Source organism: Mizuhopecten yessoensis, unplaced genomic scaffold (genome assembly GCF_002113885.1).
Source record: "Mizuhopecten yessoensis strain PY_sf001 unplaced genomic scaffold, ASM211388v2 scaffold716343, whole genome shotgun sequence".
Lineage (NCBI taxonomy): Eukaryota > Metazoa > Mollusca > Bivalvia > Pectinida > Pectinidae > Mizuhopecten > Mizuhopecten yessoensis.
The window spans coordinates 744,396-760,474 of record NW_018480069.1 but is presented as its reverse complement, the minus strand read 5'-3'; the positions used below and the strand labels follow the sequence as shown (position 1 = coordinate 760,474).

Here is a 16,079-nt window from a genome sequence, read left to right as displayed (position 1 = left end):
AGCTGTATGTTTTGTACGTGTGTACATTGTATTGTTACACGTGACTGCTGACTGACCAGGTAATCAGCTGTATGTTTTGTACGTGTGTACATTGTATTGTTACACGTGACTGCTGACTGACCAGGTAATCAGCTGTATGTTTTGTACGTGTGTACATTGTATTGTTACAAGTGACTGCTGACTGACCAGGTAATCAGCTGTATGTTTTGTACGTGTGTACATTGTATTGTTACACGTGACTGCTGACTGACCAGGTAATCAGCTGTATGTTTTGTACGTGTGTACATTGTATTGTTACACGTGACTGCTGACTGACCAGGTAATCAGCTGTATGTTTTGTACGTGTGTACATTGTATTGTTACACGTGACTGCTGACTGACCAGGTAATCAGCTGTATGTTTTGTACGTGTGTACATTGTATTGTTACACGTGACTGCTGACTGACCAGGTAATCAGCTGTATGTTTTGTACGTGTGTACATTGTATTGTTACACGTGACTGCTGACTGACCAGGTAATCAGCTGTATGTTTTGTACGTGTGTACATTGTATTGTTACACGTGACTGCTGACTGACCAGGTAATCAGCTGTATGTTTTGTACGTGTGTACATTGTATTGTTACACGTGACTGCTGACTGACCAGGTAATCAGCTGTATGTTTTGTACGTGTGTACATTGTATTGTTACACGTGACTGCTGACTGACCAGGTAATCAGCTGTATGTTTTGTACGTGTGTACATTGTATTGTTACACGTGACTGCTGACTGACCAGGTAATCAGCTGTATGTTTTGTACGTGTGTACATTGTATTGTTACACGTGACTGCTGACTGACCAGGTAATCAGCTGTATGTTTTGTACGTGTGTACATTGTATTGTTACACGTGACTGCTGACTGACCAGGTAATCAGCTGTATGTTTTGTACGTGTGTACATTGTATTGTTACACGTGACTGCTGACTGACCAGGTAATCAGCTGTATGTTTTGTACGTGTGTACATTGTATTGTTACACGTGACTGCTGACTGACCAGGTAATCAGCTGTATGTTTTGTACGTGTGTACATTGTATTGTTACACGTGACTGCTGACTGACCAGGTAATCAGCTGTATGTTTTGTACGTGTGTACATTGTATTGTTACACGTGACTGCTGACTGACCAGGTAATCAGCTGTATGTTTTGTACGTGTGTACATTGTATTGTTACACGTGACTGCTGACTGACCAGGTAATCAGCTGTATGTTTTGTACGTGTGTACATTGTATTGTTACACGTGACTGCTGACTGACCAGGTAATCAGCTGTATGTTTTGTACGTGTGTACATTGTATTGTTACACGTGACTGCTGACTGACCAGGTAATCAGCTGTATGTTTTGTACGTGTGTACATTGTATTGTTACACGTGACTGCTGACTGACCAGGTAATCAGCTGTATGTTTTGTACGTGTGTACATTGTATTGTTACACGTGACTGCTGACTGACCAGGTAATCAGCTGTATGTTTTGTACGTGTGTACATTGTATTGTTACACGTGACTGCTGACTGACCAGGTAATCAGCTGTATGTTTTGTACGTGTGTACATTGTATTGTTACACGTGACTGCTGACTGACCAGGTAATCAGCTGTATGTTTTGTACGTGTGTACATTGTATTGTTACACGTGACTGCTGACTGACCAGGTAATCAGCTGTATGTTTTGTACGTGTGTACATTGTATTGTTACACGTGACTGCTGACTGACCAGGTAATCAGCTGTATGTTTTGTACGTGTGTACATTGTATTGTTACACGTGACTGCTGACTGACCAGGTAATCAGCTGTATGTTTTGTACGTGTGTACATTGTATTGTTACACGTGACTGCTGACTGACCAGGTAATCAGCTGTATGTTTTGTACGTGTGTACATTGTATTGTTACACGTGACTGCTGACTGACCAGGTAATCAGCTGTATGTTTTGTACGTGTGTACATTGTATTGTTACACGTGACTGCTGACTGACCAGGTAATCAGCTGTATGTTTTGTACGTGTGTACATTGTATTGTTACACGTGACTGCTGACTGACCAGGTAATCAGCTGTATGTTTTGTACGTGTGTACATTGTATTGTTACACGTGACTGCTGACTGACCAGGTAATCAGCTGTATGTTTTGTACGTGTGTACATTGTATTGTTACACGTGACTGCTGACTGACCAGGTAATCAGCTGTATGTTTTGTACGTGTGTACATTGTATTGTTACACGTGACTGCTGACTGACCAGGTAATCAGCTGTATGTTTTGTACGTGTGTACATTGTATTGTTACACGTGACTGCTGACTGACCAGGTAATCAGCTGTATGTTTTGTACGTGTGTACATTGTATTGTTACACGTGACTGCTGACTGACCAGGTAATCAGCTGTATGTTTTGTACGTGTGTACATTGTATTGTTACACGTGACTGCTGACTGACCAGGTAATCAGCTGTATGTTTTGTACGTGTGTACATTGTATTGTTACACGTGACTGCTGACTGACCAGGTAATCAGCTGTATGTTTTGTACGTGTGTACATTGTATTGTTACACGTGACTGCTGACTGACCAGGTAATCAGCTGTATGTTTTGTACGTGTGTACATTGTATTGTTACACGTGACTGCTGACTGACCAGGTAATCAGCTGTATGTTTTGTACGTGTGTACATTGTATTGTTACACGTGACTGCTGACTGACCAGGTAATCAGCTGTATGTTTTGTACGTGTGTACATTGTATTGTTACACGTGACTGCTGACTGACCAGGTAATCAGCTGTATGTTTTGTACGTGTGTACATTGTATTGTTACACGTGACTGCTGACTGACCAGGTAATCAGCTGTATGTTTTGTACGTGTGTACATTGTATTGTTACACGTGACTGCTGACTGACCAGGTAATCAGCTGTATGTTTTGTACGTGTGTACATTGTATTGTTACACGTGACTGCTGACTGACCAGGTAATCAGCTGTATGTTTTGTACGTGTGTACATTGTATTGTTACACGTGACTGCTGACTGACCAGGTAATCAGCTGTATGTTTTGTACGTGTGTACATTGTATTGTTACACGTGACTGCTGACTGACCAGGTAATCAGCTGTATGTTTTGTACGTGTGTACATTGTATTGTTACACGTGACTGCTGACTGACCAGGTAATCAGCTGTATGTTTTGTACGTGTGTACATTGTATTGTTACACGTGACTGCTGACTGACCAGGTAATCAGCTGTATGTTTTGTACGTGTGTACATTGTATTGTTACAAGTGACTGCTGACTGACCAGGTAATCAGCTGTATGTTTTGTACGTGTGTACATTGTATTGTTACACGTGACTGCTGACTGACCAGGTAATCAGCTGTATGTTTTGTACGTGTGTACATTGTATTGTTACATGTGACTGCCGACTGACCAGGTAATCAGCTGTATGTTTTGTACGTGTGTACATTGTATTGTTACATGTGACTGCCAACTGACCAGGTAATCAGCTGTATGTTTTGTACGTGTGTACATTGTATTGTTACAAATTACTGCCGACTGACCAGGTAATCAGCTGTATGTTTTGCACGCTCAACAATTTGATACATTAAATCACCATTTTGAAAAAACATATTCTGAAGTAAATCATTATTTTCTTTAAAGTATAAGTTCAGTTGGTGTGTGAACACTTGGGTTTAAAACTGTAAACCCGATATACCGCCAAACTCGTTATACTGCCAAAATCACAGAGACCAGAAAGTGGCGGTATAATGAGGTTTTGCTGTGTATGTGTAGACTGGTAAAAATTCCCAAATGTCAATATATTTCATGGTTATATAAGCCTGTATACCAGGATAATGGGGTGGTTTCTACATCCCCATTACCCTAGCTGGTATACCGGCTCATACAACCAACATCAATGATAGCAGTATAGATAAATAGTGTGTGGGAGGGAGATCATTAATGTGACAATGGAATAGCAATGACATTAACATGGATCTAGACCTTCCCATGGTTAATACAAAAATGGCCTGTGCATGTGTTACTTGGACATGCAAATATAATACCACACAATTTTACACTGATGTTAAGCTATGTGTTGTCCCCACTGACATGATCAAGTCTTGATCGGTTCTCAAACAAAATAAGGAAAGTTCAAACAGGTAATTTTACAAAATGCATGGCATCCAGGTTAAGAAATAAATCCAGAATTGGTGATGTTTATGATGTGCCCTAAATGTTTCCTTATGTTACAGACTGTTCTTTGTGGGGGCACAGGAAGGACACTTACCAGACCTTCTGTCTATGATCCATCATCGCAGATACACACCCATGCCCGCCATGTTGTTCACTGTAAGTTTGTTAATGACTTACTTTGAGGTTCATACGAAAGCTGTGGCACCATTGTCCAGCATTTATTTATAGATATCAAGAAAGTACTACTTAATCATTCTGCCAACAGTTTTCAGTTTGTTCTAATAAAAATATTAGACTTTTAGATGTTGCCATTATTATTATAATGATTGATGTCAATTAAAAACTTATGATAAAGGAGAACGGTAACATTTTTACCAATAAATCTTAGATTAAACCTATACAGGGTTTAACTGAAAACTAAATCCATTTCCCAAAATTCCACACCTTTCATCAGAAGATATTTTACGATGCATAGAAATAAAACATTGGAAAGATTGCAAGATTCAGGAAAAATAGCATGTTGATATTGATTGAAAGTTTTCAATCAGATAAACTTAAAGGATGGCTGAATACAATGGTCAATGAATTACATTGGTGTAGTCAGAAGTGTTCCAATCAATACTAAATTTAAATACAGACTGTTTTAAGAGAATCTGTGTCCCCAAACATAGCAGGCTGCATTCAGCAGATTGTGCAGGAACTCAAAACACACCAAACTAATGTAATGTTGAGTTTCTAGTGTTTCACACAAGTGTGCTATCTTATGTGTATCTTTGGGGTTTCACACAAGTGTGCTATCTTATGTGTATCTGTAGGGTTTCACACATGTGTGCTATCTTGTATGTGTATCTTTAGGGTTTCACACATGTGTGCTATCTTATTAGTATCTTTGGGGTTTCACACAAGCGTGCTATCTTATGTGTATCTTTCGGGTTTTACACATGTGTGCTATCTTGTATATTTATGGTTTCATACATGTGTGCTATCTTATGTGTATCTTTACAGTTTCACACATGTGTGCTATCTTATGTGTATCTTTGGGGTTTCACACAAGCGTGCTATCTTATGGTTATCTTTAGGGTTTCACACATGTGTGATATCTTGTGTGTATCTTTAGGGTTTCACACATGTGTGATATCTTGTGTGTATCGTTAGGGATTCACTCATATGTGCTATCTTGTATCTTTAGGGCTTCACACATGTGTGTTATCTTATTAGTATCTTTGGGGTTTCATACATGTGTGCTATCTTTTGTGTATCTTTGGGGTTTCACACATGTATGCTATCCTTTGTGTATCTCCAGGGTTTCACACATGTATGCTATCCTTTGTGTATCTTTGGGGTTTCACACATGTGTGCTATCATATGTGTATCTTTGGGGTTTCACACAAGCTTGCTATCTTATGTGTATCTTTAGGGTTTCACAAATGTGTGATATCTTGTGTGTATCTTTTGGGTTTCACACATGTGTGATATCTTGTGTGTATCTTTAGGGATTCACTCATATGTGCTATCTTGTATCTTTAGGGCTTCACACATTTGTGTTATCTTATTAGTATCTTTGGGGTTTCACACGTGTATGCTATCATATGTGTATCTTTAGGGTTTTACACATGTTTGGTATTTTGTGTGTATTCCTAGGGTTTCACACATGTGTGCTATCTTGTGTGTATTCCTAGGGTTTCACACGTGCATGGTATTTTGTGTGTATTTTTAGGGTTTTACGCATGTGTGCTATCATGTATGTATTTCTAGGATTTCACACATTTATGATATCTTGTATATCTCTATAGAGTACAATCACTTGTGTAATATGTTGTTATTTTGACAGGGCGGCCTGTCGTTGGTCATGCTGATAGCCGATGATGTTTCCTCCCTCATCAACTACATGAGTTTTGTTCAATGGCTGTCCGTTGGAATGTCAATAGTTAATCTTATCTATCTACGGTTTACACAACCTGACAGACATCGACCAATCAAGGTAACTTTCATTTTTTTACATTTAAGAGTTAAGATTTATTAAGACTGAAACGTCGGACGACCGGTCCACAGCTGAGAGAACACAGAACAATTTGTTATACAATATCTGCATGTTTTTTTACAACATAAATTAAGAAAATTCCCATAAATATGTACACACACTCACAAATCCTCATTCCTACATTCAACACTAAATGTCCTTTAATCTGATTGGTGATGTCACAGTTGCAGTATGACAAAAGTTCCAATGTCTATGTGGGCAATACACAATACAATTAGGAAGAGATGAAATGAACAAGTCTCGCAAAATTGTGTTCCGCTTCTTCAATTGGATCATCATATATTCCACGTCTGCTGATCATGGATATGTAACCAACCCCCCAAGAAGGGTCTAGCACCTGAGGACTACTACCTCACTGAAGAATGATGTCAGTACAACTACTATTGTCTGCCCTTGTGGAACTGACCCGTTGTCTAGTGCTAGTTGTCCCGTCCACAGGAAATCTATAAATAATAAACATACATACTAACACTATCGACTAATACACATTGACTCACTACATAGATATATAATGAAATATACAGTAAAACCCTGTTGTAATACCACCCATTAAACCGCCAAACCCACATACCGTCATTATTTACTCAGACCGGATTTTCCCAACATTAATGCACCCGTCGTAACGCCCAACCCACATACCGCCATCCACCATCATATTTCCAAAACAAATGGTTAAAATAACACTAGTTTGACCTCGTTAAATACCGTGAATTTGAGTCACGGACAGGTATTTCCCCGATGACAGGAATGTTACGTACGTGTGTATTACATGCCCGTTTTCATATCAGACCCCATATTTGCCCTCAACCTATATCAGGCCCAAGGGCCTTTGGCCCTTGGGCCTGAAATAGGTAGATTTGGCCAATCGGGGGTCTGATATGAAAACTGGCATGTTAATAACATCTGATCTTGTCATTTGGGATAGTATAAAATAAACTTAAAGAAAGTACTTTGTATTATTTTAATGATTAACAAGTTATTAAAGCAGTATAAATTTTGTATGTTATCAATTGTTCATAAAATTGTTCCAGAGTTAACCATACAGGAGAGTTGGGGGGCACTTCAACTCATTCACCCCTGCAATTTCATAATGAACTATTCCAACCTTTGAATTGGAAGAGTTCAAATGGGTCTTCAGGGGTGAATGAGTTAAAGGCCCCACCTCCCATCAAATATTAAAAGTTATTTGATATAAGGAATTATAGTGAGATAAAGACTTTAATCCCACCACCCATAATGTATTGTTACATGTGCTTACCAGTACCACCTCCCTTTTATGTTTAATTATTGACTAGCCCTTATGACTTTAGACTAAATTCATGAATTTTGACTATTCAGAAAAGTGTTTTTATCCTTGCAGTTCCCGCTGTTCATTCCGTTCCTGTTCCTCCTGTTTGTACTGTTTCTGTTAGTGGTACCGCTGTATGCTGCTCCGTATGACACAGGCATGGCTGTGCTCATTGTCCTGTCTGGAATTCCCGTCTACTTCCTTGGTGTTGTCTGGAAGGGCAAGCCAAAGATCGTCATAGAATTAATTGGTATGTTGATATTTCACAAACAGAAAACTATTTTTAACATTTTAAAGAAAAAAATAGGCAATATGATCACAGGAATGGAAATTCAATGAACATGATAAAAAAAGGAAAAATGAGTACTTTTCAATTCACCCTTCAAAATGCTTAGTCCTCAGATATAGATATAAAAACACTAATCATTCAATGTGTTTCCTGATTTGCATCGATAAATTTTTTTTTTACCTGGCAAGGGAGATAACTCATGTTCTTTTTGCAATTCTCCAATGTCGTTACTGGTAGGTAAGGATGTCACAGTTGAGGGTTATTTGACACACATATTCTATTTGTACTTGTGTTTATTGCTGTGTTGTTGAAGCTAACACAAAGTTTTATTTAGAAAATATTTACTGATTTTGTGTTCCGCTTTATAAATAAACATAGTCTTATTTGAATTCATTATTGTTTTTCAGATAAATTTACAGTAATGGGACAAAAAATGTGCGAAGTAACAAAGCAAGAAAATTAGTTTCTCAGAAATATACCTGTTTCAGTAGTCATCTTATTTTCATGATTGAATTCCGTCAAAACCTGTTCCAAGTCTGTGGTGAGACGTTACATCTGGACTACGATCCAGGACCTACCACCGGCCAATGGTCTAGAGTGTCCAGTACTTAAACCAGTGAACAGACTGGGCCTGTGATATTAATGTCCATTGTTGATTCTTATGTGAATGTATGATGGAAATTATGCTGCCAAATGAAATATGTACAAGGGTCAAACCTTACTATTTTAACCACTGCAAAAGCATGATAAGTGATTGAAAGTTTCACACGTTAAATCAGGAACTCCCTTTCAAAACTTCGTTATTTTCATCAAATGTTACATGAATGAACATAATTTTTTAATGAACAAATAAATATAAACAATCAATGATAAATATGGTTCCATTGCAATATCTTTTGGACACACCTGGGTGATTTTTCCAGAGATGCAAGAAAAAAATCTACTGGTAGAAATTTGTGAGCATATATGTTGGTTTTAAACCTGATACGGAGGATATTTAATAATTTCTTGTTTAGTACCATACAGGGTTCTACAATAAGGGTAGCCCGATAGTCTGAGACTAGTGGAATCCGTAGTGGGACTTGGTGTTCTAAAAATCGCTAGCCCGATTGTCTAGTCAAAAGTTAATACAATGTATTAAAGTGGAATTTGCATATTGACTAGAAAAGCTGAGAACTACTAGCCTGACTGACAAGTGGTTTTAAAATTAATTTCTTCATGAAATTTGTAGAATATTCATTGATACAGGAGAAATAATGAAAAAAAAATCTTTATGCGCTGTCTTAGCATTTTGAATTTACTCACCATAGAATGGAATTCAATGGAATATAGTATATATACTAGACCTAAGACAAGAAATTTTACTGACATACATATATTTAACATGAAATTAAGAAATATGGGTTACAATACAGGCAGAAAAATAATTTTAAATACAACATAGTCTATAACTAAAGAATTTCCATAGACCTTCATTGTTTTTCATTGTGATTGTCTATGGGTCTACCTTAACGTTCTAACACTGTGTCAGTGATCAGAACATGGTATGTGAAATGAATGGTTTATAGAACCATTAAGTTTTCCACCATTTATAACTCAACATACAGTAATACCTGTATGATGTTATTGTTAATCTGATAAGGTTTTTGTAATAAACATCCGATGTGTTCAATCTCAGACGCCATCATAACAATCATTGACCAATGAATCATTTGTCAATGACTGTCCATTGAGGCATGAATATCAATTGTATATATTTCTATTTTTGTTGAATACCAATGAACACAGTATACCGCTCTGTCTTAAGGAAGCACCTGTCTTGAGAGACCATACCTTCTGCCAATAATGTCTGTCATGACCGGCCGCCATGCCATTGACAACACTAGAGCTTTCATGCTTTAGCTTGGAGGTGATGGTCAGCTATTACAGTCATCTAAAAACATGCTGGTGAAAGATTATTACCGGTACATAATATTATAAAAATGTTTATTTTTTTTGTGAAATATGTTTTTGCTTTGTTTTCAAAACATTCATTTATAGTCAAATCTTGTTCATTTAGACTCTTGGTAAAATGTAATCATTACAAGATGTATGCGCCGAATGTGACGAATTGTGTGTGCTGTGTTATAATAGGAAGGAGTTTGTTATGTTATTTATACCAAAATGTTGTTCCTGATCTGAATTGTTGACACCGACTTTCACTGTGCCAGTTGAAATGTTGTGTGAATGTTGATTCTGCTCATAAAATACCCTTTTTATTTATTCTGAGAGTATTTGTTTGACCATGATTTATATGTTTTAGAGGGAAAACATTTTATTCATTATCTTAACTAAAAATTCCTTATCAGTGATGGCTATTGCTGATAATATTCATTAGTAGAACTCCTGTATAATGTCATACAGACATGATTTAATTTAATTTTTTATATGATATCCTTACAAAATATTATTGTAGTTAATTGAAGTAATTTTACTTTCACAGCAATGGGATGATGGCTATTTTGTGAATATGTAGAATTCATTATAACAAAACCCAACATCTAGTCTTTCTAAATGATATCATTTAATATAATTAAAAAGGGATTCCTTGAGGTCAAGGTCATTTACTTACATCATTAGACAATTTTTCTCAGGTACAAGAACTCGAAAGGAGCATTCTGTAAATACAACATAACTGTAATTTATTCTATTATGATAAAGTACAAATTTAATATATACAGGTTTTAATTTCATCAGGTAACTTGATAATTAAATTTATAAAATATATACAACTACAACCTTTGTCAAAGGCATTCCTGTTTGTACCTATACAGCAATATGTTCCTCGACGTTTAGTTTACTTGTAATATTATATTCATATATATGTATAACATGAAATACACCCAATGTATCTGTTTTACATAAATTGCACTCTTTGTATGTATGACATAAAATATATACATGTACAATGTGTGTGTGAATGACATGAAACACAACATATAGGTATGACATAAATTACAATGTATATGCATGACATGAAAAATATACATGTACAATATACAATGTAATACAATGGATATGTGTGGGGTGAAATACAATGGATATGTGTGGGGTCAAATACAATGTATATGTGTGATGTGAAGTACAATGGATATGTGTGGGGTGAAATATAATGGATCTGTGTGGGGTGAAATACATTGGATATGTGTGGAGAGAAATACAATGTATATGTGTGATGTGAAGTACAATGGATATGTGTGGGGTGAAATATAATGGATCTGTGTGGGGTGAAATACATTGGATATGTGGGTAGTGAAATACAATGGATATGTGTGGGGTGAAATCCAATGGATATGTGTGGGGTGAAATACAATGGATATGTGTGGGGGGAAATACAATGTATATGTGTGATGTGATATACAATGGATATGTGTGGGGTGAAATCCAATGGATATGTGTGGGGTGAAATACATTGGATATGTGTGGAGAGAAATACAATGTATATGTGTGATGTGATATACAATGGATATGTGTGGGGTGAAATGCAATGTATATGTGTGATGTGAAATACAATGGCTATGTGTGGGGTGAAATACAATGTATATGTGGGGAGTGAAATACAATGGATATGTGTGGGGAAAAATACATTGGATATGTGTGGAGTGAAATCCAATGGATATGTGTGGGGTGAAATACAATGTATATGTGTGATGGGAAATACAATGGATATGTGTGGGGTGAAATGCAATGGATATGTGTGGGGTGAAATACACTGGATATGTGTGGAGTGAAATACAATGTATATGTGTGATGTGATATACAATGGATATGTGTGGGGTGAAATGCAATGTATATGTGTGATGTGAAATACAATGGCTATGTGTGGGGTGAAATACAATGTATATGTGTGGAGGGAAATACAATGGATATGTGTGGGGTGAAATACATTGGATATGTGTGGGGTGAAATACAATGGATATGTGTGGGGGGAAATACAATGTATATGTGTGATGTGATATACAATGGATATGTGTGGGGTGAAATCCAATGGATATGTGTGGGGTGAAATACAATGTATATGTGTGGAGTGAAATACAATGGATATGTGTGGGGTGAAATACAATGGATATGTATTTGACATGAAATGCAGTGCTTATTTATGACATGAAATACAAACAATTTATATATACGACAAGAAATGCAATGTATCTTTGACATAAAGTAGGAATGATATAAAATATACACAACATATGTGTATTTATCTTAGTTTAAATACACACATCATATGTGTATTTATGTTAGCTTAAATACACACAACATATGTGTATTTATTTTAGCTTAAATACACACACCATATGTGTATTTATTTTAACTTAAATACACACAACATATGTGTATTTATTTTAACTTAAATACACACAACATAGGTGTATTTATTTTAGCTTAAATACAAAAAACATATGTGTATTTATTTTAGCTAAAATACACATAACATATGTTGTATTTGTTTCAGCTTGACTTCTTTTCTTGGAAATTGATGATCACAAAAATAAGGTTTTTGAGTAAGAAATGTAACAAGGTGTATTTCATATTGTACATTTGAGTAGATCTCACTTTTGTGTTTTATAAAAATCCTCCTAAGGAATGTCTACATTTCTAGTAAATCTGGGAACAACTCTACAAAAAGTACAGACTGTTGTTTAGATTTTGGTTTTAGAAAAAATAGAATTGTAACAATTAAAATCATTCCACTGCCATTTACATGACAGCTAAATCTACACCATCAGGAAAACAGCAGCAATATATATGGGCATTAAACTGTATACTGTGAAATATTTACCTGGGAAGTATTCATTTATTGTCTTTGTTGCAGGAAAACTACCACAAAGGCAATTATTATTTTAATATACTGAATAAAAATATAATGTGAGAGGTAGGAACTGAACTCTGGTTCATTTGTCTAGAGAGGCTTCAGGGAATGAGGGAAATATAACTAAAGACACTGAAACATGTAAGGGAAACAAAATGTGTTATTTCCCTGTCCTGTGATCGATATGTGGAGGATGGAAAGGGCAAAAATTAAATGATGGTAAATATTTCCCAGTATCATAGTATTTATATATATTAAGCCGAATGACACTTTTTCTGTAAGAATTATTTTTATAGACATTTATTGTTGCATTTCATGTTGAATTATATACTACTTATATCACGCCTATACATTATTTAAACCACCTTGTCTTTTTATGCCGCACTTATGCTCATATTTATTTTAGGCAGCCTTTATTTTCATTTTTATCCATGTTTGCTTTCATATAATTATCATATTAATTTCATTTCAGTGAAAAAGGAAACAGGTTTTCTTTTGTCTTCTCTTGTTCCCCTTTTTATGCTCAACAACATTGAAGTATCATTGTATACTTTCACCACTAGAGGATTTTGTGAAATTGACATATATTTACTAAAATATGATATTGTTATGCTGGACACCAGGTTTTCTACAATTGAACCATATCACATGGATTGGTTGACTGAATGCTGATGGTCCGTTTGTCTTGCACGATTGAATCATGATTTTTATGGTGAATAGAAAAAATCTTATAGTGTTATGTTGAATGTAAGATGTGGGAGAGAGGGGGGGAGGGTAGGGCAGAATAAGGGTGTTGGAAAGGGAGGAGGGAAAGGCAGAATAAGGGACAGGGATTAAAGGGGAAGATAGAGACAAAAAAGAGAAACTGATTTGTACACATGAGGGTAACTGTTTCCCCATGTTTTTGTGCCTGTCCATGAATCTCATGATTATATGCCCCCTTACTGTGATGCACAGGGACTAGATGCATTGACAGGAAGCTATTGTTGTAGCTCTATAACAGTAAAGAGTATATTGATTCACGGTTTAAATATTGGTGATGATCACTTGTCTAGCCCCTGTGGTGTGATATTGATTTGATATTAAAAGACTACCTGGTTTGGCACTCCTCATTTTATATGTATTGATTCTGCTTTATCTATGTACTTTAATCCTTTTTATTTTTGTTTAATATTTCACTGATTTACACAAAAATCTCATTTGATGTGAACATTTAAATTCTCACATTTTTGTATTTGTGATATGGTGAGTTCCTTTATTGAATCTCAGAAATGTCAAGTATTATCACGCTTTATTTCTCACAAACACATGTATTGACCATATACATTTACAAATACTGAATATTTTTTTTTTTTATTATTTTTTTTTTTTTTGAATTTTTTCAACAGTACATTAAACATAACACATCATATTTCAGTCTCACATTCTTAATTTTCACACAAGTTTTTTGTTTGTCTTGACATTTTTTTAACATTCTTATATTTAGAAAAACAATTATTTTCTTTGTAAGTTTGAAACAAGATACATAGAATAATATTGTATACATTGTAGTTGAGAAGCAAACAAATACAAAAAAAAAAGAAAAAACAAACAGTTTGGCTATTTTCACATGTTGAAACCAGGATATTAGGTGTTATGTACCATTGTATTGTTTTAGAAGAAGATATAGGAAAGAAAAGAGTAATGAAAAGAGAGAGAGGGACAAGAAAGAAAAGGAAGGTTGGAGAGGTGTCGAAGGATTTGACAAGGGCTTATTGTTCAATATTGTGTAAATTTTTGTACATAGGCTACCTTTAACAGGAATTACATTGGTACTATATTATTATAATTAATTTACATTTCATTTATATGGCCTGCAGTAATCTTTCCCATTTTTTCCCTTCCCTTTTAAAATTAGTGAGATAATTTTCACCATTACCTACAGCAATGTATTTTTGAATATTTTACCATCACACGAAATATAGACGTTCAACAATATTACAGGTAAATGCTTATGGCAGTATAGTGAAGCTTGTCTAAATCGAACACTGTACAATCTGGAAACCTTATAAACCATACCTCTGGTAGGTTACACTGCTTACATTTCTATGTAATTCTGACCTGTGTAATTAAGTTAACTAATTAAACTCCTGATCTCCATGGTGTTTGATACACCCAGGTTTCACTATATTCTTTACTTAACATGTATATGCATAAAGACCAGAAATAAAATGAAAAAAATTCACCTGCCACAGATCTACTTGGCACTGCTGTGGGAATTAGTGTGTCTGTTCCATATCATGACAATCCAGAAAACAAGCTATCCAGACAAGCATATTGAGTGAGGGCTGTTTTTGTTTTATTGAATATTATTCTGGAAATCCCTTAGGAATATAGAGATTCCTCTATGTTCTGTAGTAAGGTTGTTTTCTGGATGAAAAATGAACTCATTCACCCCTGAAGACACATTTGAACTATTCCTATTCAATGGTTGGAACAGTTCATTATGAAATTTCAGGGGTGAATGAGTTAAACAATCTTCTTAAAGATCTCAATACCTTGATATGTATTTATTGCTATTTTGTCTATAATATAATTAAGGTTTTACTTGTAATACAAGGGACCAGTTTCAAAGGAATTTAATTTTGCATTAAAATCATATATATTTTTTGAGGACAGTCCAACCATATTTTTCAAATATGTAATTTAAGTTGAGTATCCTTGGAACTGGCCTCAAAATTGTCACGTGTTCATTTTCATATTGTTGCACAAGATAAATGATGTCATTGGTGACCATTGCAAAAACCAAGCTAAATATCTAAGCTTTGAAAATTGTCCCCTAATGCGGTTCGTTTCTCATTGAACCTTTCCATTCCATGACAAAATGTTGTAGCTTCCAGCACCACTTAGGGGATAGCATTAATGTATCTGCTCTTTAAAACTGCATTAAAGATGTGTAAATAAAGTGACTAGATTTAATTTTGTTTCTTCGTTATCTTTATTTGTGGTTGTTTCTTCGTTATGTTTTTAGCTCACCTGGCACAAAGTGCCAAGTGAGCTTATGCCGTGGCGCGGCGTCTGTCCCGCGTCCGGCGTCCGGCGTCCGGCGTCAATATTTTACTTTAAATGACTTCTTCTTAATAACCGAAAGGCCTAGGGTGATGATATTTGGCCAGAAGCAAATTGGGATGAAGGGCTACAAAGTTTGTTAAAATTAATGACCTTAACCCATTTTCAAGGTCACAGGGGTCATATATGTTAAAAACTTTTAACATCTTCTTCTCGATAACCAAACTGCCCAGGGAGACGATATTTGGCCAGTAGCATGCTTGGGTGAAGGGCTACCAAGTTTGTTCAAATGAATGACCTTCAATTATATTCAAGGTCACAAGGGTCAATTGTCTTAAAAAACCTTCAAACAACTTCTTCTGAA

At 35.6% G+C, this 16,079-nt stretch overlaps 1 protein-coding gene across 1 annotated transcript in view; it reads left to right on the top strand.

Annotated features, from left to right (window-relative positions):
- Positions 1–10,967, top strand: part of LOC110443389 (large neutral amino acids transporter small subunit 1-like) — a 56,520-nt gene extending 45,553 nt beyond the window's left edge. The window contains exons 9-12 of the mRNA XM_021487574.1: positions 4,260–4,356; positions 6,032–6,181; positions 7,602–7,779; positions 8,226–10,967. Of these exons, the coding sequence (XP_021343249.1) occupies positions 4,260–4,356; positions 6,032–6,181; positions 7,602–7,779; positions 8,226–8,281 (481 nt within the window). The 3' untranslated portion in view covers positions 8,282–10,967. The remainder of the gene's footprint in view (positions 1–4,259; positions 4,357–6,031; positions 6,182–7,601; positions 7,780–8,225) is intronic.
- Positions 10,968–16,079: the final 5,112 nt, after the last annotated feature.